This window comes from Talpa occidentalis, unplaced genomic scaffold, assembly GCF_014898055.3.
Source record: "Talpa occidentalis isolate TD23 unplaced genomic scaffold, MPIMG_talOcc4v2.1, whole genome shotgun sequence".
NCBI lineage: Eukaryota > Metazoa > Chordata > Mammalia > Eulipotyphla > Talpidae > Talpa > Talpa occidentalis.
Window position 1 is genome coordinate 109,265,220 of NW_026555331.1, and position 22,888 is coordinate 109,288,107.

Here is a 22,888-nt window from a genome sequence, read left to right on the forward strand (position 1 = left end):
CCTGTCCCCATTAAATCATTAGGCTTGGCTCTTGGCCTCTGATGCCCCCATTCAAGTGTGCTTTACATTTTTTTTTTGCTTGCTTGTTTTGGATGCCTGAGTGGGAAACTGTGCCATGTGTGTCTTCATCCCATGAAGTCATCCTTTGTCTACAGGGCAGCCGTGAATCCACTGTCTTGACAGCACTGGGTGCAAAATGCTTTCGGGTCTGCTTGTAAAATGTTTCCTTTATGTGAATGAGCCTAAAATAATTTCCAGAGGGTCATTTGAAACACTGAGGCCTAGAAATGTATACCCAGAGGGCTTGGGGCAGTCAGGTGTCCTTTTAAGACAGTTCAGCTAGTTTTTCTCTCCCAAGAAACAAAAGGGACTAGAGAGCAAGCAGTCCTTAAATAACTTCAAAAGTAAGAAAGAAGAGGAAGTGGAGGAGCTGTCCTCAAAGATCTGTTTGTTTCTCTGTTTTTAACAAAATCTGCTGCTTGGATCCCAGGAAAGAATCCTTGTTTTGTTTTCAGGTCCAACTCTGTTGCCTCTTACCACTTTTTCCACAAATTCCTGCATGCTCTACAAAGGCACAGGGTTTCTTTTGGCTGGACATTTGGCAATTGTAGATTAAAAATCCAGTGAGTCAAAGACATTCCTCCAACAAGTCTTTTCTGGGCTAGAAAACATGTACCAAAGTGCTACCCAGCCTTTGGGGATGTGAGTCTCTGTCAGGCAGGGACATGGTATGAGCCACTCGAGGTATATTCTGTCTGGCTGCACATTGTCAGATGGCCTGGCCATCAGGCATCTGAGCAGTGTTCTTTTAATTTGAATTAGACTCTGCTCTTTGCGTGTTCATGTCCTGTGTGGTCTAGCGCCACAACACAGCTGGGAATAAACTAACCACCTCTGGATGTCTCAATTAACTTCTCATGCCTGGAATGGCTCAGACGTTTCAGTCCTATCAAATAGGGGAAAATCACACCCTTGTTATTATATTTCGTGTGAAAGTCATGTTTGGTCATCTCCCAGAGTGAGATGAACTGAACAGTGCTTGAGGAGCAAGATGCAAATGTGATTTGATTATATACACAAGCATTTTTTTTTTTGAATCCTGAGGGAGGAGAATACACACACACCCACACGCGCACACAAACACAGGTTTGCACCCATACGTACACATGCACTCACATGTATGCTGCAATCTTAATTGTTCTCTTAATTTGGTTTGATGTAGATAGACACTGCTGTGTAATTTAGTCTTGTGATGGCATCCCTCACTCAGGGTAAGAAATGTTGGCCTTGCCAGAAAAGTCCCAGCCTGTTGGATTAGCTCTCATCAGCCTGCAGCTGACAGCAGTGCCCTGTGCTCTCTCGTGCAGGATGGAGAGATGTGGTCCTCTGTTAACTGCTCCATCTGTGCCTGTGTGAAAGGCAGGACGGAGTGTCGGAAGAAGCAGTGTGTTCCCATCAGCAGCTGCCCTCAGGTACGTGCATGGTGCAGGCTGTGTTTCTCTTGACCTTGGGAAGCTGTGTGTGGCATGCTCACGTACTGTCTCTGAATACACAATCCAGATCCCCTGAAGCTCCTGAGTTCCCAATAGTCACATCCCCCATAAGCTTACTACTGCTACTTTTTTTTTTTTTGTTAGTTCCCACGCAATTTTTGCCTTAGGTGAAAATCACTTTGAACGTGTCTCTTGTCTCATACTTTTATTTCTTACTGACTTTTTCCAATTCTTTGTTTTAATGTCTTTGAATCTGCTTGGTCTGCTCCCTCGTTTGTTTTGCTGGGCATTCTGTTGAGCATCATTACCACCCTCTGAATTTCCCTCTTTTCTCTCCCTCTCTTCTCAAATCAGAATTTTCTTCTCATCACCATTCAAAGTAATATGTGGTTGCTTATTAATACCTCCCCCAAAGGATTTCTCCTGTCTGGGAGCAAACCCCCAACCCCTCTACATTTTTATGTTTTCCCCTCTCCGGCACTGGCCCCATCACAGCCCCAAATGGAAATACCGTCCTTATGGAAATATCTCTTTTCAGAAACTATAGTTCCAGTGCATTGCATAAAGCAACCATTATCTTCTGAAGCATGAGTTTCATTGAATTCACCTCAGCAACTTGAAACCTTTCAAGGTTTTATGAGTTTTGGGAAAATGTCAAACCTATTCAATACCTTCCTGTGAATGAGAAAATATATCCATATATTCAGGACATGTCCTCCCTGCTCTGTTATAGACAGCTTTTAATTTTATTCACATCTGTTATTATTATAAACAAAAAGTTGCTGTTTTTACTTGAGTGCCAAATGAGGCACAAAAAAACAACAGCTGTTGCTATTGCACAACTGAATAAAGGGGGGAGGGAAAAAAGGAGAAAAAAAAAAAACCCTAATTAGTCTTGCTTTAAAAAGCCTCAGACATAAAACTGAAAACCTCCCATAAAAGAAAAAAAGGAGATACAATAAGTAGACTCGAACACGGTCTGCTTATAAATATTCATTGGGAAAAGTGGGATCACATCATTTATCCAGTCCTCGGGGAACCCTCACTGCTAATGAACTCTTGCAGCACATGTTAGTAATAATGGGCTTCCTTATTCTACAAGACAAAAACAGGATGCGGTGCCAACCTGGTGGCTCAAGTAACCAGCCTCAGCAGGCCGTGTGGAGTTTCCAGCTTCACTTGCGTCCTGCCACCGTGGCGGGATTGACGGTTTGCATTGTCTCTTGCTGTGAGGAGGTCAGCGATCTTCATGTCACCAGCGTCTTGTTAGCATTTCTTCTTTGTGGATCACATTTGGGCCAGGAGCCTCCATCCCTCCCTGCAGAAGCCTTTCCCTGCACCCCTCTCCCCCGAGTCTTGTCTAAGCTTGTCGGTGCCCAGCTCCTGCCTCAGGGGCCACTTTCCTTTTTCTAGGCATTTTTCCAGCCATTCCTCCGGTCTACACTTTCCCTCCTCATGGGGCCAGCAAAAGGACTTAAGAAGATAACTTAGTTCTACCGTAGAAATCCAGTTAAAAATGGACTTCCACTTCCCTGCATTGTCTAGGGAAACTAAACCAAAAAAATACATGGCAGCCTGTATTCTCGCCTGGATGCTACACCCCTCTCTCTTCAGAAGTATGTGGGTCTGTTGAGAAGGGATTTTGTGGCTGCATTTCCTGTGCACTCCCTGGCAACATCCCAGAGGCAAGGGTGTGCTTTTTGTGAGGGTACCAGTGGGAACAGGAGGGCATTAACAGTCATCTCTAGTATGAGACATTCTCTATATCACAAGATTAACACCAGTTAGCGCCAGACCACCTCCAGAGATGGGTGCAGTCCTGTCCTTAATGAGGGGGTGACAGTGCAGCCAGAGCCCAGAGCCAATCAGCCTCTCAACTCAGCCCTGCCTCCATGGCTCTTGTCTGACTTATTCCCGTCCAATTAAGTGGGATTACCAGCCCCACTCTCCTTTTCCGAAGAAGGGAGATGGCATTTCCGTTGAGGTGCGAGGTACAGATGTGATCCTAGTATCAAATTTTATTGGGGTCTTGGCTTTAAGTAGCTCTGCTCCCCTCAGGTAGAGAACAAACTCACCACCCCCTGGAGCCACCATTCTGTCTGCCTGAGTGGAGCTGACCTCCTTTGGCTACATCCTCCACTGCTTTCAGTCACAAGAAGTTAAAGGAGACTCTGTGCCAAATAGAAATAGATAACAGAGTTCCAGCAAGGAAAATATGCTGTGATGGCCCAAACCATGACAAGCCTAAATGAAGCTGAGTTTTAAATCTTATTCAAAGTCATCACAGACTGCGAGAGCTAATCAGATATGGTTCCAAGTCTTCAATTGTTAACCAGCATTTTTCTGCTCTGCATGACTGTCTAAATCTATTCTGCATGCAACTGACTAGTAGCGGACAAGTGAAGGGAACACATCTGCACTGTGGAACCCTGATGACCCTGGCCTGGGCCAGTCTCCGTAGTTTCCATCTCCTGTAAACCAGGGACAGGATACTTGCATTTGAAGGGTTGATGTGAAAGTTAAATGAGGTATAGTTTGAAGAATGCACTTTCTAGTGCATAGCAGATGCCCAATAAATATTAAATTTCCTTAAGGATTAAGGATGAAAGAAGATACAAATCTAGAGCAGAGAGAACATGGCCTTTAAGCTTACACCAAATTGGGTTTGATTTAGGGCTCTGCCACTCTTGTGTTGCATGACATTAGCTTCTTCTATTAAAAGGGAAATCAAGTTCTTGTCTATCTTAGTGATTACAATAATATAATATCAGCACAATATAATAATATCAGCACCGAACATGTTATAAATATTAACATGAACTATTTGTCACTAACCTGATGTTTGGTAACATGAGGAAACCATCTAATAAGAATGTTATATAGCAGGTGCCCCCTAAAAGTTAATCTTTGTCCACATTACTTTTGTTTTGTGATTAATCATTGAATCAGCAATAAGACAGTATCGTTGTCTGATATGGAGCCTGAGAACATGCTTCCCCCTTTAAAAGGTATGCATTAAAAAAATGGGAAGAAATGCAACCTAGGAGGTTATACTATATTTCCAGGAAGGCCTTGGGATGTAGCTTAGCATTTCCAAATTTGCAGCTTCCTTGGCTTTGACAGCATAACAGTGACTTAACCTGGATGGCATACCACTGTCTGAGAGAAGAAATCTGACTGAGTTTGACTTGTAATGCAGGTATTATCCATATCTCTAGATCTGGCTGAGGCCAGAGCTTGGGTTACAGTTTCTTGGGTTCCTCCAACAAACAGAGGCAGAAGGAAGGTCTTGCCTGGATAGATAGGTTGACGCACAACTCCCATTTTTTTGTGTTGTATGCACTTGGTCTCAAAAGAGCTAGATTTGGGTGTTAATAAATAAGTTCAGTCCAGACTGTCTCCATCTTCTCTCCATGTGAGAAAAATCACACCGATGAGTCCTGCAGGTATTATATTTCTGGGAGGATAAAAACAGGAAAGCTTTGTGAATGGTTTTGCTTAGCCTTAGAACCTGATACTTGAAACTTCATTTTCACCATCATCATCACCATCTGGGCACTGAGTTCAAATACAGATTGCACTGCTTTCATTTGACTTATCTGGTATTATATTTAACAAAGATATTTGTCCTCAGCGAACCCTGTTTCTTAACACTAACCTCTTTTTGTTTTTCTCCTAATTAGGGTAAAATTCTCAACAGAAAAGGATGTTGTCCTATTTGCACTGAAAGTAAGTCTGTTGCTTTGAAAACATGCTATTATTATTTGCTTTGTTTTTTATAGTCCAACAAGAAAATTTGGTGGTGTGAGTTTCCTGCACGTTTTATTTCTGTAGGTATAAGACGGGATGCATCCTCCCTCCCTGTAGACACATTAAGTCAATTGTAAACCTATCACAGAAGTCCAATTGAGACAAATGTAGATGTTTCCACTGGAATTTGCTGCTTTGAGAAATTTACAAGATAGATGGTCTGATGAGGTTTTGAAAAGGACCAAATAACTCAGTGTGTGTCTTAAATACTAATAGCATTTGCAGTCTTTGTGGCTAAGATAATGATATCCAGTAAAACCAAACATTATACATAATCTAGGAGGGATTTTCATTCTGTCATTATAAAGCTGAACAGCTGCACTTACTTCCTCCTCCTACACCCACCTGCCTCTTCACCATTTCACCTGGGCACATCCGTGTTGCTGTTGGCAAAGAGAAAATAAGAGGTTGTTGACCTGGCAACGGTTTTGCCATCCTGTCATTTTAACTGAGTTTCTGGGGGTTCTGTCTCACAAGGCTAATTCCAAAAGTCATCTGAGACCACATTCTAATCACACAGACAGAGCAAAGCAACAGGTTTAATGTCATCCCCCCATGCCTGCATCTATTAGCAAATTGACACTTCATTTCTCCTCAAATTCATTGGGATAGCTTTCTGAAGCGTTTCATTGACAGAGGAGTGTTAGTAATGTCTCTGTCAAATTAGTTTCCATTTATGATGAACAGGATTAACAAAGTAATGAAATCTATTAGACAGTATGTTCTGAGCCAGGCAGGCTTAAAGAAGTGGGCTTTGATGACAGTTGAAAGCAGATTTCATGCGGGAACAGGTTTGCTTATTTCACTTGTCTAAAATCAGAGTTTGTATTGCTAAGAGTTATCCTGGGTCTGTTAATTTTTTTTCTTTTAAACATAGGTTCATTATATATATATTTATGTTTCTATTGTATGGTTTTTATGTAAATATAGACAACTCTATTCCTCCCTATTTTTGAGACAGAGCATTATCAGATTACACACTGGGTAAAAGTGCTGGATGAATAAATGAAAATTAAATGATAGATTAAATGAAAGATCTTTTCTTTAAAGAAAGTGAAGTTTATAAAGTAATTTAAAGGGGCCAACCAAGTATGCGTTCGTAGAGTCCAGGAATTAATGCCAGGAAAGAACTAGTGATGGTTAACACACCAGTTGATATTAAAACATGTGTCTAAACCATTACATTTAATCACTCTCCCAGAGAGTCCATTCTTCCTCTGAGTAAACTTTGTTTACGGATGGGTCAAAGGCTACCTCTTGTTTAATTCCTTTCTGGATGAGCACAATAAAGTCAAAATTGAGGAAGTTTGTTCCTGCAGCATGTCAGTGGAGATGTTTGTATTTCCCTAGAAAGTATCTCCTAGTTGAAGTAGAGACAGATTCGGAGGCACTCCTAACACTTTCTACTTACCTCTTTCAATTTGTAGGAGCAGAGATAGGTCATACCTGCCAATCACACTGCTGTGAGCCAGAATCTCTGGTCATCAGCTTAATAAAAACAGATGGCCAATACTGTGCAGAAACCTAAATCTTGAATTATCTGACTTTATGTTCAAAGAATCAACAAGGTGATGATTGATAAAGTTGAAAATACGAACACATTTTTGTTTACATATACATAGCTAGCCTTTCCATATGTAGGATACGAGAGAGAGAGAGAGAGAGAGAGAGAGAGAGAGAGAGAGAGAGAAAGAGAGAGGAAGAGGGAGAAAGGGAGGAAGAGTGGAAGGCAGGGTATGATAAATGTTTTACTGGTCATACTAAATATTATATTGTGTCAAACATGTGAATGAGCCTTTAACTTCTGTCATTGAGAGAGGCAATTTACAAGGGAAAAAGTCACTCATCTGGAGCACCAGGGAGACCCTTGACTCTGCACCTGCATCCAGCAGGTCAGTGTGGGAAGAGCCCAGGCATGTGGTTCTTGGTCCAAATCTACATGATATCATCAGATGGCTATTTCTCAATTTCCTTTGGTGTTCTTTCCATCTGTTTACTCTCTCTTGCTCTCCAGCAATTCTTCCATCAATGCTGTAAAATGCATTCTGTTTGGCGAGGTTTATTTGTTCAGATTGAGCTAAGAGATGGGATGATTTCCAGTTTTTTAAAGCAATGCCCAGATTTTCAAAACACATTCAGGTAGATTTATTCTGACGCCCTTTAGCTACTGCCTAAATACCTCCTATTTTGAAATTCTTTTGTCATTCTATCCAGGATCCAGAACAAATCTTTGGTCTCATTTTTCCTCTATAAATTATAAAAATCCCTTCTGATGTATGAAGTTTCTAAAGTAGACAAACAGAACTTGAAATACAAACTAAGGCCAGTGTTTTCTAAAATCAGAAAATGAATGATTTCTAGCTTATTCCAATAAAATCACACATATACATACAAATTTCATTAGTTACTGCGGAGTTTTCAACCTGAGTGTTACAGTGTGGCCAAATACTGCCTTCTATGGATGCTGTTCTGAGCATTTTAGGATATTCAGCATCTCTGACCTCTACCTGTTAGATGCCAGTAGCACCCTTACCCCCAAGAGGACACAACCAACAGATTCTGCTGACATTGGGGGCATATACTCACCCCTGGTTGAGAACCACAAATACTCCAGGAGTAACAGCCCTGGCAAGTGCAGAAATAAACGCCTCCGGGACTAGCTGCAGTCACTTCCATGCAGTGCTTGGTGGTCAGATGGAGAGTAAAATGAAGTTGCTTTTCTGCTGGTGTAAAAAATGACAGAAGTATCTGGATTTAATTGAATGTGTTTCTGTATTTTCATTGCTTAGCCCTCCAAAAAATTATAAAGTCATAACTATATATTTTTAATGAGTTCAATATTGAACATTTTTATTTAATACATTCAGAACATCCAAGCGGGTTGCAGAAGAGAAGTCTGACTTATTGAACAATATAATGTCTCATATTTCAGCTGGAGATGAAGGGAAAATGAGAATGAACAAAGCTACAACATAATTATACCTTGACTGATTAAAATTCACCATCTTCAGTTGCTAGGAAGCAAACATTTGCATCCCACCTCTAATGGAATGAGGTTGTTGAGTAATAACTTAATCCTCACTTCATCTGATAGGTCTACACTTACATGCTACATGTATATGCCTATAAGCTTCTCACAATCCTTTTTTTGAAAGGAGGCAAGCATAAATGTTTAGGTACACATACATAAATACATACGTACGTACATACATACATACATGAAATCAATTGATTGTATAGGTTCAAGTACTCTCAAATATACTTTATCTGTAGTAGTTAAGTATTTAATTTTATCCAGGAGTGATGACATTAACTTGTTTGTTTCTAAAATCCCACAAAATTCTGTCTTATCCACTGGGTTAGTCTATCTCAGTAGTGTTTGGGGGCTCTCTCAGATCTCTGGAAGAAATAGCAAAAGGGAAACTTCAACTAAATATATAGGAGACTGTTATAATCCTTTCTCTGCAATAGTCAGTGAAATGGTAATTTATAGTACCATTGGTAAAAAAAAAATTAATTGGGGCACTAGACTGTGGCACACCCATAGTAAGACAGTCTTTGTAGGGGTGATCTGAAAGGGCAATGATGATTCTATTAGAATTGAAAAATATGTTCTTCTGAAATCAGACCTGAGGGAAGTAGGGGAAACATTTCTTTTTTTTAATAACATGGGACGTTCTTTCTTCCTTTCCAACTGTAAAGAATTAAATCTGCTTTGGATGATTTATTTAAAATAAAACATTTGAAGTGAGCTAAACAAACTTTGTAGAGCTTTCATGAGAGTGCTAGTTCTTGCCAAAGTATGAGCTGTAGCCTAAAGCGGGACCCCTTTTTCTGGGGTTCAGTGTTACAGAACAGCATGTTAGGTGTCAAGAAGGCCACGGCCTCTGGTGTGGTAGCACCGGTTTATGTGAAATGTTATTTTACCATGTGTTGGCAAAGAGTAGGTGTGACCTTGACTGAACCACCCAACAGAGACCTGAATCAGATAAGTTCTTTGCTGACAAAGGTCTGTTTTCAGACATGGAAATAAACTCAGTGACAATGATTTTATGCATAAGAGAAGGGGTGTGTGTGTGTGTGTGTGTGTGTGTATGAGAGAGAGAGAGAGAGATTGACTTTGACTATATGTGAGAATTTTTTTTTAAAGATACTTATTTTTGCGTAGAAGAACTGGGGTGTAGGCCAGGGGTGCCTGGTGGGGCGTGGCAGGGATGAATGAGAGGATTCACCAGAGACAGTGGGGAGCAGAGCTGGTGGATCTGCTGAAATACATACTGAGGGGAGTAGCAGGCTGGCGAGACGGGAGAGGTCTGCTGTGCCATATGTGGGTTAGCTCCCTGGCCAGGGATCCAACTCAGGCCTTCATGGTGATAGCACTGAGATTTAACCCCTAGGCCACCAGGTTGACCCTATATGTGAGAATTTAATCTCTTAATCATCTAAAAGACCAGAGGCAACCAAGGCAACCCAGATGTTTATGTCCAACCCCAGGTCTCAGAGATTCATTGTGCTGTGCCTGTAGCCACATCAACCTAACCATCAGAATCCCAACCACAAAAGAAAGTTCATGCTTATATAATGCAGAGGTGATAGGGTATTCTGAACACAGATGTGCATTTAATTGAAATAACCTCAACTACTGGTCCCACAAGTAACAGGAAATATCATATTTCAGCAACACAGGGTGTGAGGAGGCTCACAATTGCCAGGTGACTTTTTAACCCCAGGGTTAGTTTCCAGCTGTGAGCAGCATCTGATGTGCCTGATCTGCAGAGGGCCCTGCCTGCCGAAGAGGCAGTGGGGTTGCCCCAGCTGGTCCTGGTATATCTTACTTAAGCCTGTGGGCACCTCCATAGGTATCTCCAACTGCAGAGTACTTGTAGGAGGGACGTTCACAACAATTTAACGAAACAATGTCTGTGGGGCCCATTTTATGAGAACTCTCCATTGACAGAAGTTCCACAAATTAGTAATTCTGTGTTTGAGCAAGGTTTCTGGCCTCCGAGACTGTAAGCAACTCCAGATCCCTTAACACCAAGAGTCTGTCCTTAACTCAGGAAAGCAAGGAAATTTGAAACCAGAGCTCAAGATGCTTGTAGAATAAGAATTTGTGGTGTTGACTTTAGCCCTGCCAAGGAGGTGTTAAGCTGAGTGGCCACTGGAGTTTCTGCTTGAGCATCTGGAGTTGGGTTTGTCACTGCTCCTGAAGTCCAACCAGCAGACAGGGGTGAGAAATAAAAGCCAACTGCGGTGGCTAGGGGAATCCATATGGGCAAGAGCAGCATTGGAAGTGCTGAGGAAATCAGTTTGTTTTCTGTTTTATATTCTGCTCTATTCAAGTGGAGACTTCAGGTTAAGGCTTTTCCCCTCTGGCTGTAAATAGGTGCAGAGTTGAAGGAGGAGACTGAAGTTATGAGGGGTCGTCTGTTACCTACCAGTGGAATCAGTTCCTCCAGAGTGTTAGTGCTCCCTAAGTGCTGATTGTTTGACTGACATCCATTGTCCTCCTCATCATCATTATCATCATCAATAGCAATAAAAACAGCAATAGCAGCAGCTCACTTTAGCATCTGTTACCTATCTTGGGACCCTCTCATTTGCTCCATTGGAGCCCCGCAGTCATCTTAATGTCAAATAATGTTAGTCATTCTGTTTTATAACTAAGGGGACTCGGGGGTAGAGGTTAAGAAGGATGCCCAAGGTAAGTGGTGGAGCCTGAATTCCTACAGGAATTTCGACTATTCATTTCTTTGTCATTTTGTGTAGTTTGATAACCAGTTGTGGTTGGGAAGAGAAGGTTAGAGGACTTTATAACTAGTAGGGATTGGAGACTGAAGGAGGATGTTAGGAAGAGTTTCCAATTTAACAACATGTCCCTCTAACCCATCCTAAAAGAAATGGAGACTCAGGTATCCAGGCTTTCACCTACCTAGTGACATCTCCACCTTTCAGCTCCATTGTGGAGTGGTGTTGGTTGGCGTGCCTGGCGCTCACTGACAGGTCACACTGGCCTGGGCTTCCATGTCCACTTATATTGCAGGTATTTTTTTTCTCCTCACAACTCAGGTGGAGTAACTTCCAGTAGTAATATCCCTAAAATTTTCTTACTGACAATATTAAAAAATAAATGGTTTTAAACTGGAAATAACTTTGTATATTTCTACCAGGAATAAGAAAGAGCTAGGTTGTTCTGCCACTAAGGTTTGCCATTAATTTAGCACCATGCAATTGTGGAAATGAGTGGGCTTTAATGAAGTGCTCCCACTTCTCAGGCCAGGAAGCTGAGATTCATGGTGGTATTAATAGGAAAAGCTGGGATCAGAACCTGCATTTATATTTTTTACATCTCAGATCGGTATTCATTTCTATAATAGCATGTTTTCCCTGGATTTTTTTTTTCTTCCTTCAGTGGCATTCATATTGAATGACTACATTAGGACATGCAAATTGACAGTTTTTCACAAATTATTTTAAAATCCGTTTTTTTTTTTTTTTTTTTTTTTGATCAGAAGCAAAGTCCTTTTCAGCAAGGTGTTCTACATGGCCTTCTTCAGGGGAGTTGTGTAGAGGCTAGGGACACTCAGCATAGGGTGGATATTGCTATTTCATGCTGTATAGCTCTGATAGCATAAGAAACACAATCAGTCAAATTGGGCCAAGAAAAGATCATTTCAAGAATTATCTCATCTTTGGTTCAGAGTATTTTCTTTGTACAAAATTCTTGTAATAGTGATACCTAGGCACATGTACATCTAAACTTTATTTTCCAATACTTGTCAAATGTTCAACTGATTGAATTTTCTGTGACATTTTCTTAATGTTTATGCCTTCCTAGTTTTTAACTGAAATAATACTGTCTCACTTCCCATTTTTTATTAACTTTAACAACTTGATGCAATTAAAAATGCAGCCACTACTTTGAAAGGTGTATCTCTGTTCTTTTTTTTTTAATAATAAATTTTATTTTTATATTCCCCATACAGTTGCAACCCCCCCTTTCTGATCCCAATCCCTCCCCTCCCGCCCCCCCCCCCCCCAAAAGTGTCTCTGTTTCATAGTTTTTTGTTGATTCTGATTTTCACTTTCTTATAGTTATTCATTTTCCTGGTCCCTTATTTAAGTTTTCTAGATTCCTGCTATGAGTGAGACCATCCCGTATTTTTCTTTTTCTTTTTGGCTTATTTCGCTGAGCATGATCCCTTCCAGCGCCATCCATGTTGCTGCAAATTGCATTGCTTATCTTTTTTGAATGCTGAGTAATATTCCATGGTGTATATGTACCACATCTTCTTGATCCAGTCATCTATTTTTGGGCATTTGGGTTGTTTCCAAAGCTTAGCTATTGTAAACAGTGCTGCTATAAACATAGGGGTGCAGGTGTTCTTTGGAATTGATGTTTCTGTGTCCTTTGGGTAAATACCTAGGAGTGGAATTGCTGGATCCTATGGAAGCTCTATGTTTAGTAGGTCCAGAAATCTCCACACAGCTCTCCATAGTGGTTGGACCCGTTTGTACTCCCACCAACAGTGCAGAAGAGTTCCTTTTTCTCCACACCCTCGCCAACATTTGTTGTTGCTAGTTTTTTTAATATGTGCCATTCTCACTGGTGTAAGATGGTATCTCATGGTAGTTTTGATTTGCATTTCCCTGATGACAAGTGATGTTGAACATTTTTTCATATGCCTGTTGGCCATTTGCATTTCCTCTTCAGAGAAGTTTCTTTTTAGCTCTTCTGCCCATTTTTTGACTGGATTATTTTCTTTGTTGTTGTTGAGTCTCATCAGCTCTTTGCAGATTTTTGTGATCAGTCCTTTATCATTAGTGTTGGGTGCAAAAATGTTCTCCCAGTTGGTGGGGTTTCTCTTTGTTTTTGTTATTGTCTCTTTTGCAGTGATAGTGAAGGCAAAGATAAACAGCTGGGACTACATCCCTGGATTTTTTTTTTAAGCACAGATGTACCATTACTGTCTCCTTCAATTAAAAGTTACTTTTCTCTCCTAATTTTGAAAGAATAAATTTTACACATAAAGCAATATATAAATTCACTATTAGATATCAGGGACATGGCTGCCATTTTGAGCCACAAGACGCCTTTACCTAGTTCTGACAGATGGAACTTGTGATCAAAAGCAGATAGCAATAGAACCCTTAAACTGCGGACCATACAGACAAGCACTGCAAACCCCAGACTCGAAACCAAAAAATACTCTGTGAAAAATACTGTACAATAAAGTACACATTACTCTCTGCAAAGCCGAGGCAGATTTATTCCTTTCTATAGGTAATACTCCCTATGAGCAAAATAAGTAACAAAAATTGTTACTTCTGCTGGACTACAATGGCTCCTATTAACCAATAGTGATTTATTGAATGTAAACCTGTGTCAGGTATTGTAAAGAGCACTACCGTGTATTTTGTCCTTTAATCCTCACAATGACCCATGACCTATCATTACCCCCATTTCACTAATGAGAAATCTGAGTTTCTGGGAAATTGAATAGGGTGAGGGTGCCTAATACCCTGGTCTGCGAGACTCCAAAGTGCAAACTTAAGCTCTATTCTATGTTCTGTTGGATAAATTTTTATTCATTTTGGAGGTTTGCCTTCAAATATATATGAGGGTTACCAATTTCTTTCCTCTATACATGACAAGGGGCTTCTATTTGAAAGTAGTGTATTTGCTCACTTTTTAAAACCTCTCTACGTTTATGAGGCCACTTAATTTGTTCAGTCTCTAGGGTTACAAAACTTGAGCTCTAGCCTTCCCTGGGAGGTTAGAGAAATGACTCATTAGCTACACTGTATAGCTAGCTGCCTTTGAGATGGGGCTCATATTTATACTTAAAATCATTCTTAGCCCCTTTCTTTGTTAATACTCTTAGATAATGCCACCCCAACCATTCCTCTGCTTTGCTCTGCCTTTTTAAAAAAGATTTATTTATTTATTTGTTTGTTTGTTTGTTTGTTTATTTATTTATTTATACAAGCACTGGGTAGAGTCAGAAGCGCAGGAGGGTGAGAGAATTCACCAGAGCCAGAGCAGGGAACAGAACAGGCAGACTGATGAAGTACATTGCTGAGGGGAGCAGCTGGTGTAGCAGGAGAGATCTGCACGCCATGTGGGACCCTCACTGGTGGCCAGGGATCGAACCGGCACTGCAGAGGCTGTGGACAGCTTCGCAGCCCAGTACTCAACCACTGCACCACTGGGGAGGCCCTGCTCTGCCTTTTTATACATCTCTTTGGTACATGTCTATCACCTCTTACTTTTCACCATTTTGATCTCTGAGCCTATAGTTCTGTTTCCATGGTTGCCCTTTTGTAGTTACTCTCTCATTATGGTTTCAGATTTGTCCAAACTTCATGGTCCTTCACATATTACATTCTGACAAGATGCTAATATGGTAGATCCCGGCTTCTAATTTTTTGGAGACCACATTCTTCTGCAAAGTAGTAGTGCATTTGAATTTTATTCACAATTGCTACCTTCAGTTCTCTGAATCATCTGGTTTGGAACTTGGCTGGAGGGGATGATGGCCATTTCCAGCCTCTGTGTGTTGACTGCATTCTGGCACCCATCATCCCAGCTGCGCAGGTTTGGGACCTTAATGTTATTTCTCATACTTTTGGCATTTCTCTCCCATGTTGCTAATCAGTCAGCAAGTCTGGTTGATTGTCTCTTTGTGTTATTTTTCTAATAAATAATTTCCTTCCCATTCCCATGGCAGCCATACCCTCATCCTGTTGCCTGCAACTAACCTCTGTCTTTCTCCTTCAGCCCTTTCTGCACACTGCTGTCGGATCCCAAACTTGGCTTTCACAAAACCCTACTACAGCTTCCTTCTCTGGTCTCTCGCAGAGTTTCCCAAAGTTTGCTTTATAAAATACTAGTGTCGAGGGATAGTAATGAGTTATATTTTCAAAACAATGCTCGATGATTAAATACGTTGGGGAAATGCTGGGTCAAGTAAACTTAAACACGTTTCCCTACTACAGAATTCTCAGGGTCCTTTCTGTGCCAATGTGCAGGGTAAACTTTCAGGAGGGTGATGGAGTATAGAGTATCTCCTGAACTAATTTGAGCTGCAGAGACTTTTTTTATTTCTACTTATTTTGGCAGAGCAGCCGGCAGGATTGATGTTTTAGAGGAAACATGTTAAGAAATGTTGGTACTTTGGAATACATTTAAACTTCTCAGACTGGCAATAAATTTCAGGCCAATTTATTTAGATAACGTGGGGTCTCACATCTCCTGAAGTAACTCCACACTCCAGTCAGATTGGTCCCCTGCTTTTGTGTAAGCTGCTTTCTTTCAGATGTCTATTTCTTTATTAACATTCTTCTTTTGACTTAGAAGACTTACCCCATTCCAGCCCCAAATCTGCATTTATTTTTATATACATTTATTTATTTTTGCATAGAAGAGCTGGGGTATAGGCCAGAGGTGTGGGAGGTAAGAGGGCTCACCAGAGACAGAGTGGGGAGCAGAACAGGCGGATTTACTGAAATACACTGCTGAGGGGAGCAGTGGGCGAAACAGGAGAGGTCTTCTGTGTCATGTGGGTTAGCTCCCTGACCAGAGATCAAACTCAGGAAACTGGCTGTAGTGCTAATAGTGCTGAGACTAGGCCACCAGGGAGGCCCCCAAATCTACATTTTTATACATGATTTGTAGATGAACTCAGCTTTCAATGTCTTTTCTGTAAATCTGCATTTTCTATGTATGGTACAGTCTTGTTCAACTCTATTTTGGTGAGTATCTATTTGCTAACATTGCAGAGTATTTACAATAGTAAAATTAATAATGATTACTCTTCAAGTATCTATTATGTTAGCATGTTTATAGCATTTTTTATGACCACCCTGCAAGGCAGTTGTTCTTAGATCTGTGCTATAGTGAACAAAGTGAGCTTATGTATACATTTTAGCCTTGGTGAGTGGCAAGATCAGGACTCAAACCCAGAGCTCTTTAAAACAACATGTTTCGGGCCTCCCCGGTGGCACAGCGGTTGAGCGCTGGGTTGCGAAGCTGCCAGCAGCCTCTGCAGCGCCGGTTCGATCCCCGGCTGCTCCCCAGCCACTGGAGGAGGGTCCCACATGGCGCGCAGACCTCTCCTGCCGCCCGCTGCTCCCCTCAGCAGTGTACCTCGGTCCTTCTGCCTGCTCTGCTCCCCGCTCTGGCTCTGGTGAATTCTCTCACCCTCCCGCGCTTCTGACTGTACCCAGTGCATGTATAAACAAAAACAAACAAATGAATAAATAAATAAATAAAACATGCCTCTATTTAAAAAAAAATAGTTTTAAAATAAAAAAAAAAAAATAAAACAACATGTTTCATGCTTGCTAGAAAATAGGAAACCCATTTTTCAGTTCAAGTATATACCTTTCTTAATAAATAATAACTTCTAGCTTCAGGAGAGCCGATATTTTAAGATTATAACTTCAATGGTAAGAGTGGCATGAACACTTGGTGAGTTTCCAGCATTTGGAAATTTCCCTGGAGCACCTCAATAAAAATCTGATACAAACCATGAGCCTAGAACCTTGTAATATAGTTGGAGAAATGAAATATAAACACATTAAATAAGAGAACGAGTTTATAATTAACTTCTGGATAGATGGTCTTTATCTAACGTTCATGACTGCATTGATAAGACTTGGGGCAGGGTGTCTATGAACCTCTACATTTGAGTAGATAGACTCATGTGCATTTGGGAAGAAGAGTGTCTACACATTTCTCCAGCTTCCCAAAGGGCTCTGTGACCCCCGACTAGTTAACAAGTATGCGGGATCTATGGTATCCAGATAAGTGGAAACATCAAGTCATGGTGGCGAAGCTACTAGCCCCAGAGCCACAGAGACTATGTTGGACTCTGCTTTTACTACTATGGAATGAATGACATTGACAACCCAGCAGTCTCTAAGAAATTAGATTAATATACTATGTGCTGACAAGTAGGTTGGGAGGAGACAGTGATGATATGGGAAGCATCTAGCATGGTGCCTGGCATAAACTGGTCACTTTAGACTAGTTGCCTTGGCAATTAAGTGTATTAGTTCCTTATTGTTGCTGTAACAAATTTCTGCAAACTTAGATGTTTTAAAAAGCACACATTTATTATCTTAGAGGTTGTGGAGGTTAGAAGTCTGAAATGGAGCTAAGTGGGCCAAAACCAGGGTAATGCTTTCCTTCTGGATGCTCCAGAGGGAGCCCTGTTCTATCAGTAGCCCTCCTCTCTTGGTTTGAATCCACTTCCACCATGGTGGGTTAAGTCCTCTTCACTGTGCTGCTTACTCTCCTCCTTCCTTTTCACTAATAAGATTGTGATAACATTCATCCTGTCCTGATCAGCCAGGAAAATCTCCCCAACTGAGGTCAGCTGATGAGCGACCTTAATTCCATCTGTGGTTTAATTCCACATTCTGAGAACGTTATTCAATTGATTCATTGATTAAGCAAAATTCTGTTGATTAGTTCTCATATGCCAGTTACAACACTTACCGATTTTAGTAAGTAGTGTGGGCAGTTTGTTTTTTCCTCTCTCACTAAAACATATTCTTCAATTGATGAACCATTCATTTAACAAATATTTATTGAGACCTGATATGTATTATGCTAGGCTTGCTGTGAGTAAACAGAACATAGCAAATAAGCAAAGAAAAATTTATTTGCTATATATATACATACCATATATATATAATATCTATCTATGTATATGTGCATGTATGTATGTATAGGTGGATGGATAGATCTGTCTATCTATCCCTCCCTCTCTCTTTCCCTCTCTCACTCCCTCCTATACACAAGCAATATACCAGGCACTGAGAAGTATGTACAAAATATGCATAGAAAAATTGAAGTGTTGATTTAGGAGTTAAGGATTCATTAGATTAGAAAGTGATTTTTTCATGCAAATGCTTTGGATTTGGTGACTATATTTAACTCTCAAACTGAAAAACATTGTGTGACTATAGGGTAGATGATTTGAAATGCAAACTATCCCAGAATATCTGAGTTATGTAGTCTGTTTTGCTTTTGGGGTAAGAGGAAAGAGAAGTGGTTTTGGCAGAGGCACCACGGAAGTTGCTGCAAGGAGTTGGGAGTAGAGCCAGGGGCTGCAGAATCCATGTCCTGTGAACTGTGATGTGTGGAACAGGCATAGGCCACAACCAGAGGGACAGTGACAGGTGGGGAGGCCTGAAGTTGAATTGGGGAGGCCCTAGGATGTCTGCAATGGCCTTGGGGGATAGATTTATTTTAGATTAGATCTTTGTTTTCAATTAAGGTGCTTTTTTTTTTTTTTTTTGGTTTTCTTTTTGTGCAGAAGAACTGGGGTATAGGCCAGAGGTGTGGCCTATGAGAGGATTCGCCAGAGACAGAGTGGGGAGTAGAACAGGTGTATCTACTGAAATACACTGAAAAGGGGAGCAGTGGGCAGGTGAGTCAGGAAAGATCTGCTGTGCCATATGTGTGTTAACTCCCTGGTGGGGGAACAAAATCAGGCCGTGGGGTTGATAGTGCTTAGACTCAATTCCTAGGATGCCAGGGAGGCCCTCTTTTAGATTAGATCTTGAAGGTAGGGTCTTTTTCCTTTGCTCTTCTGTTTAAAGTTGGTACATGTGTGGGGTGATGAAAAATGTGTAAAAGTAAATTTATATTCTTTACAGTATCCCTACTGAACTTAAAAAAATCAGTTTTTCATATACAAATTTAAAAGTATGTCTAGTGGTTATAAATTGGTGGAAGGAAACCTTCCCCAACATTTATAGAGTAGAGTTAGATTAAGCTCTTGACTTAAGAAGTCATGGATCCAGGTGCCTCTTGGTGGAGCATCTGTTGGTCCTCAGGTCCCTGGGGTTAACAGCTGTCAGCGTCACCTCTGGCCAGAGCCTCCTGAGGGGAATGGTTTAGGTCCCCCTGAGTTGCACACTGCCGTTTCATGTCTGAGGCTTCCATCATGTTCAGATCTGTGTTAAAGGCAATGCTTCTAATTCTAGTCTTTCCTGGTTCTTGACCCAAATTTGGCATCATTACTCCCCTTCCCCACTGGGAGTTCCCAGGAGCTCCTGCATGACCCAGTGACCCCAGAGTCCCACAAGACTTGTTTCCTTGAAATTTCTGTTGAGAAAAGTTTAAAGCCACATCTTTTTACTTAACAAACTTCCTTCTGGAAATGTACTCATCTGTATGGTGGTGTGGCATGATGAGTAGAGAGAACTTTCTCTTTGCAGAAGTAATGGACTGAAGATGAAAGTCACTTTTGTAGGATTTCAAAGTGGGCTTAATGACTGGAAAATCATATGACTAAGTGAAGAGGAAATGAAATTTCATGTACAGGATCATCTTAACTATGTACACACGCATGCATGCGTGCACATGCGCACACACACACACACATACATACACACACACTGCATTATCCCCATATTGTAAACACTTATTTCTTGGTAGCAGAACTGTGAATGATACTTTTATTCTTCCTTATGCATTTCTGGTTTTGTTTTGTTTTGTTGTGTTTGGGGAAAGGGGATTAGCTCTACTCAATTTCTCTTATTTTCTTTTTGTAACATGGAGTTGCATAATTTTCCTTAATTTTCTTTGATGGATATTTTGAAAATAACTATTGCTCTCAGAAGAAAAGCATTTCATTAAAATAAATACACCCATGGCAGAAATATATGCACCTGATGAGGTTAAGAGAAAAGCACTGGAATTATGTTTTTGGAAGCAGCTAACTCCCTTAATTCTCATAGCAATCTTATTAAAGCACATAACATCAAAGCAATGTGTTTTAATCCAGTAATTTTAATTTTTAGAACAAATATTCTTATTCCAAAAGTATATATAGCCATCATAAATAATTAAATGTAAATAATAAATACACATAAACAAGAAAGTGGAAAATAAATGTCACACATAATTCCATTACCTAAGAGAAAAAATAACATTCTCAATATGTGTGTTTCTCTATTTCTAATCTATTTTTCCTATGCCTATACATTGTATATATACACTGAAAATAAACCAAAACAAAAATGACGTCTGACATTTGACTTAAAGACCTACGGAAAAACATACCACCAAGGGTAAGCTGGTATTTTCTCCCCCCTCTCTGACTTAACACGTATTCCAGCAAATTTAGTTGTAGAACAGTCTGTTTATTTACCTCCAGCTCCCACTCCAAGCTTTCCAGAAGTGTTACTGGACATCTGGACATCTTGGACTGTATTTCGTTTCATGGAGTCTGTTGGAAGAAAATTTCATGAGGATATAATGTTCATTTTTTGTTCCCTAAGTGTTCCTCTAGCCTTTTTCCTTTTCAACTAGGCAGATTTTTGTAATCTGAGATTCTCACTTTCAGTCACTGTCCAGTGCACGTGTTCTCTGCTCCTGTAGGCTCTGGCATGGGGATCATGAGGTGCCAGGAAAAAGGGCCAAGGTTTCAAAGTTATTTTCCCTCGTGATACAAATGTTCGTAAATGCTCACATAATTCAAAGGTGTCCTTCTCATCATGGAATCTTCCTGGCTTCTCTGTTACTGTCACATATAAAAAAAAAAAAAAATCACCCAGATATTCAAACACTTCTTGACCACAATTTAGGGCCTCTCAAAAAATATCTTTCCTGACACCCCATTCACACATGATTTTCCTTGCCCAGTCTCCCTGGCTGTCTCTCATCACTTCCTGCCCGACTGTGAGTGAGCTCAGACTTCCCCAGGGGCTTCTAGAGGCAGTAAATTTTCTGTTACCTCTTAGAGAATTCACTTTGTCAGATAATTGGCCTTATCTATAAGTAGCCCCATGTTAACTCTTGAAAATAAAACAACAAAGCAAAACCAGAAAAGAGTAAGAAAGAAAAAGAATCACTCATGGTTCTGCTGCCAGGAAATAACTACAGCTTGCAGTTTGGGTGTACATGTTTTTGTGTACATTTTAACACAGTTAAGATTATCTTGCATATATAATTGTGCTCATGACACTTAACATGCCATAGCATTTCCTCAGTCATTAACATTATTCATAATCTTTTTCAATGACCAGAAAATAGTTTAGTTTATAGATTTGTTTAATGTTAGGAAACAATCTACATATTCATCTTCCTATATTTCCATAATCAGAAGTCTTGAACAGTCGTAGGGTATGCAGTGAATTCTCCACAAATGTTAGCTATTACTGGTTTCTAATGATAATTTGGATGCAATTGTCAGAACACTTGGAGAAGCAGGGGCTGTCCATGCTGCAGGGGAAGCTTGTTACCACATGCTCTGGTCAGAAAGTGTGGCTGTGTCCTTTGCCTGCTCATAGCTCAGAGGCTCCTTCAGGAAAATAATTTCAGTTTCTTCAGTGGTGCAGTGACCTTTCAAGCTGAGGTTCATCTGCTAAAAACTCAAAAGTTCAAAATCCTTGATAGGTTCTAGGTTTTCTTATTCTGAAAAAAATTGAGTTAAAAATTCTGAAAAAAGGCCTTTTGAATTTGCTACGTCTGTTGGTCACGTTAGCATCGAGAACTTTTGTGGTGTATGGTAATGATGACTCTGGACTGTAGTTTTCCTGGTGCACTCAGTGTGTCCCAAAGCACTTGTTGGCTTCCTGTCAAACAGAAAGCACCATTTTCATGCTAGGGAGAGATTCCATCTGTCACAGTCTGCGGGAAATGTGTGATAGAACAATTTTGAAAGGAATCACAGGGAGCAAGGACTGGGAAGTACAGGGTAGTGTGTGTAGGTAGGTGGGACAGTCAGGGAAGGATGTAGGACCAGAAAGGTGGGAGTTTTTACAATGTAAAGCAACAAGCTGAGTAAAATTGGAATCACAAGGAAAAAAGCAACCAAGAAAAGAAGGTGAAAGGAACCAAAACGGAGGGTGAATTCAAATATTGCTGCTGAGCTTCCAGAACATTTCCTACCCACTCACTTCTCTGATTCTCTTTCCCCAAATAATGCCTTTTATATGTTCCTTAAAGTATTTGTTCATTGAAACTAGCTCACATGCCAAAAATGATCTAATTTTTTAAGCCTATCAAATATTGACAAGGAAAGGTAATTTAGAACTAGGAATTAATTTATCAAATCCAAATACATGGGATTTACATGAAGTCATGTGAAACTGACATATGAAACAATATCATAATATAAAACAGCATTACTCTCCAAACACTGTAGAAACTAAAAGCAAGTGTTTGTCTTGAATCCTTCTGGTCCTATCATATCAATTGGCACATCTTTCCTTTGTCTTGACTGATAATATTTTCCTTAGAATTCAAAGTTATTACTTATATGAAATCCTCATATTCTTTCTAATGTTGACTGGAAATTGCTCATTTTATTATAGTTCTCACAGTCAAGCTAATTTTTCTACTGGAATGCCTCATGCCCTGGCTTTCCAAGCCTTCTTGAGAAAGATAAAATATCTTTACATGGAGAACAATTTTGTTAAACAAAAGAAATAATACTTGATTTTTAATAAAAATCTTTGGGGTGTCCAAAGTATAAAACTTTAGCTGGGTCTCATAAGTATACTTGAATTAATGATATTTTGAAATGATTAATTCATAGGAATTTCTTAAGTTTACTAAATGA

The 22,888-nt window shown here is 40.2% G+C and overlaps 1 protein-coding gene across 3 annotated transcripts in view; it reads left to right on the forward strand.

The window, feature by feature from the left end:
* Positions 1 to 22,888, forward strand: part of BMPER (BMP binding endothelial regulator) — a 239,641-nt gene that overhangs the window by 131,933 nt on the left and 84,820 nt on the right. For all 3 annotated transcript variants that reach the window (XM_037510112.2, XM_037510106.2, XM_054692465.1), the window contains exons 10-11: positions 1,368 to 1,472; positions 5,177 to 5,222. In XM_037510112.2, coding sequence (XP_037366009.1) covers positions 1,368 to 1,472; positions 5,177 to 5,222 — 151 coding nt within the window. The remainder of the gene's footprint in view (positions 1 to 1,367; positions 1,473 to 5,176; positions 5,223 to 22,888) is intronic.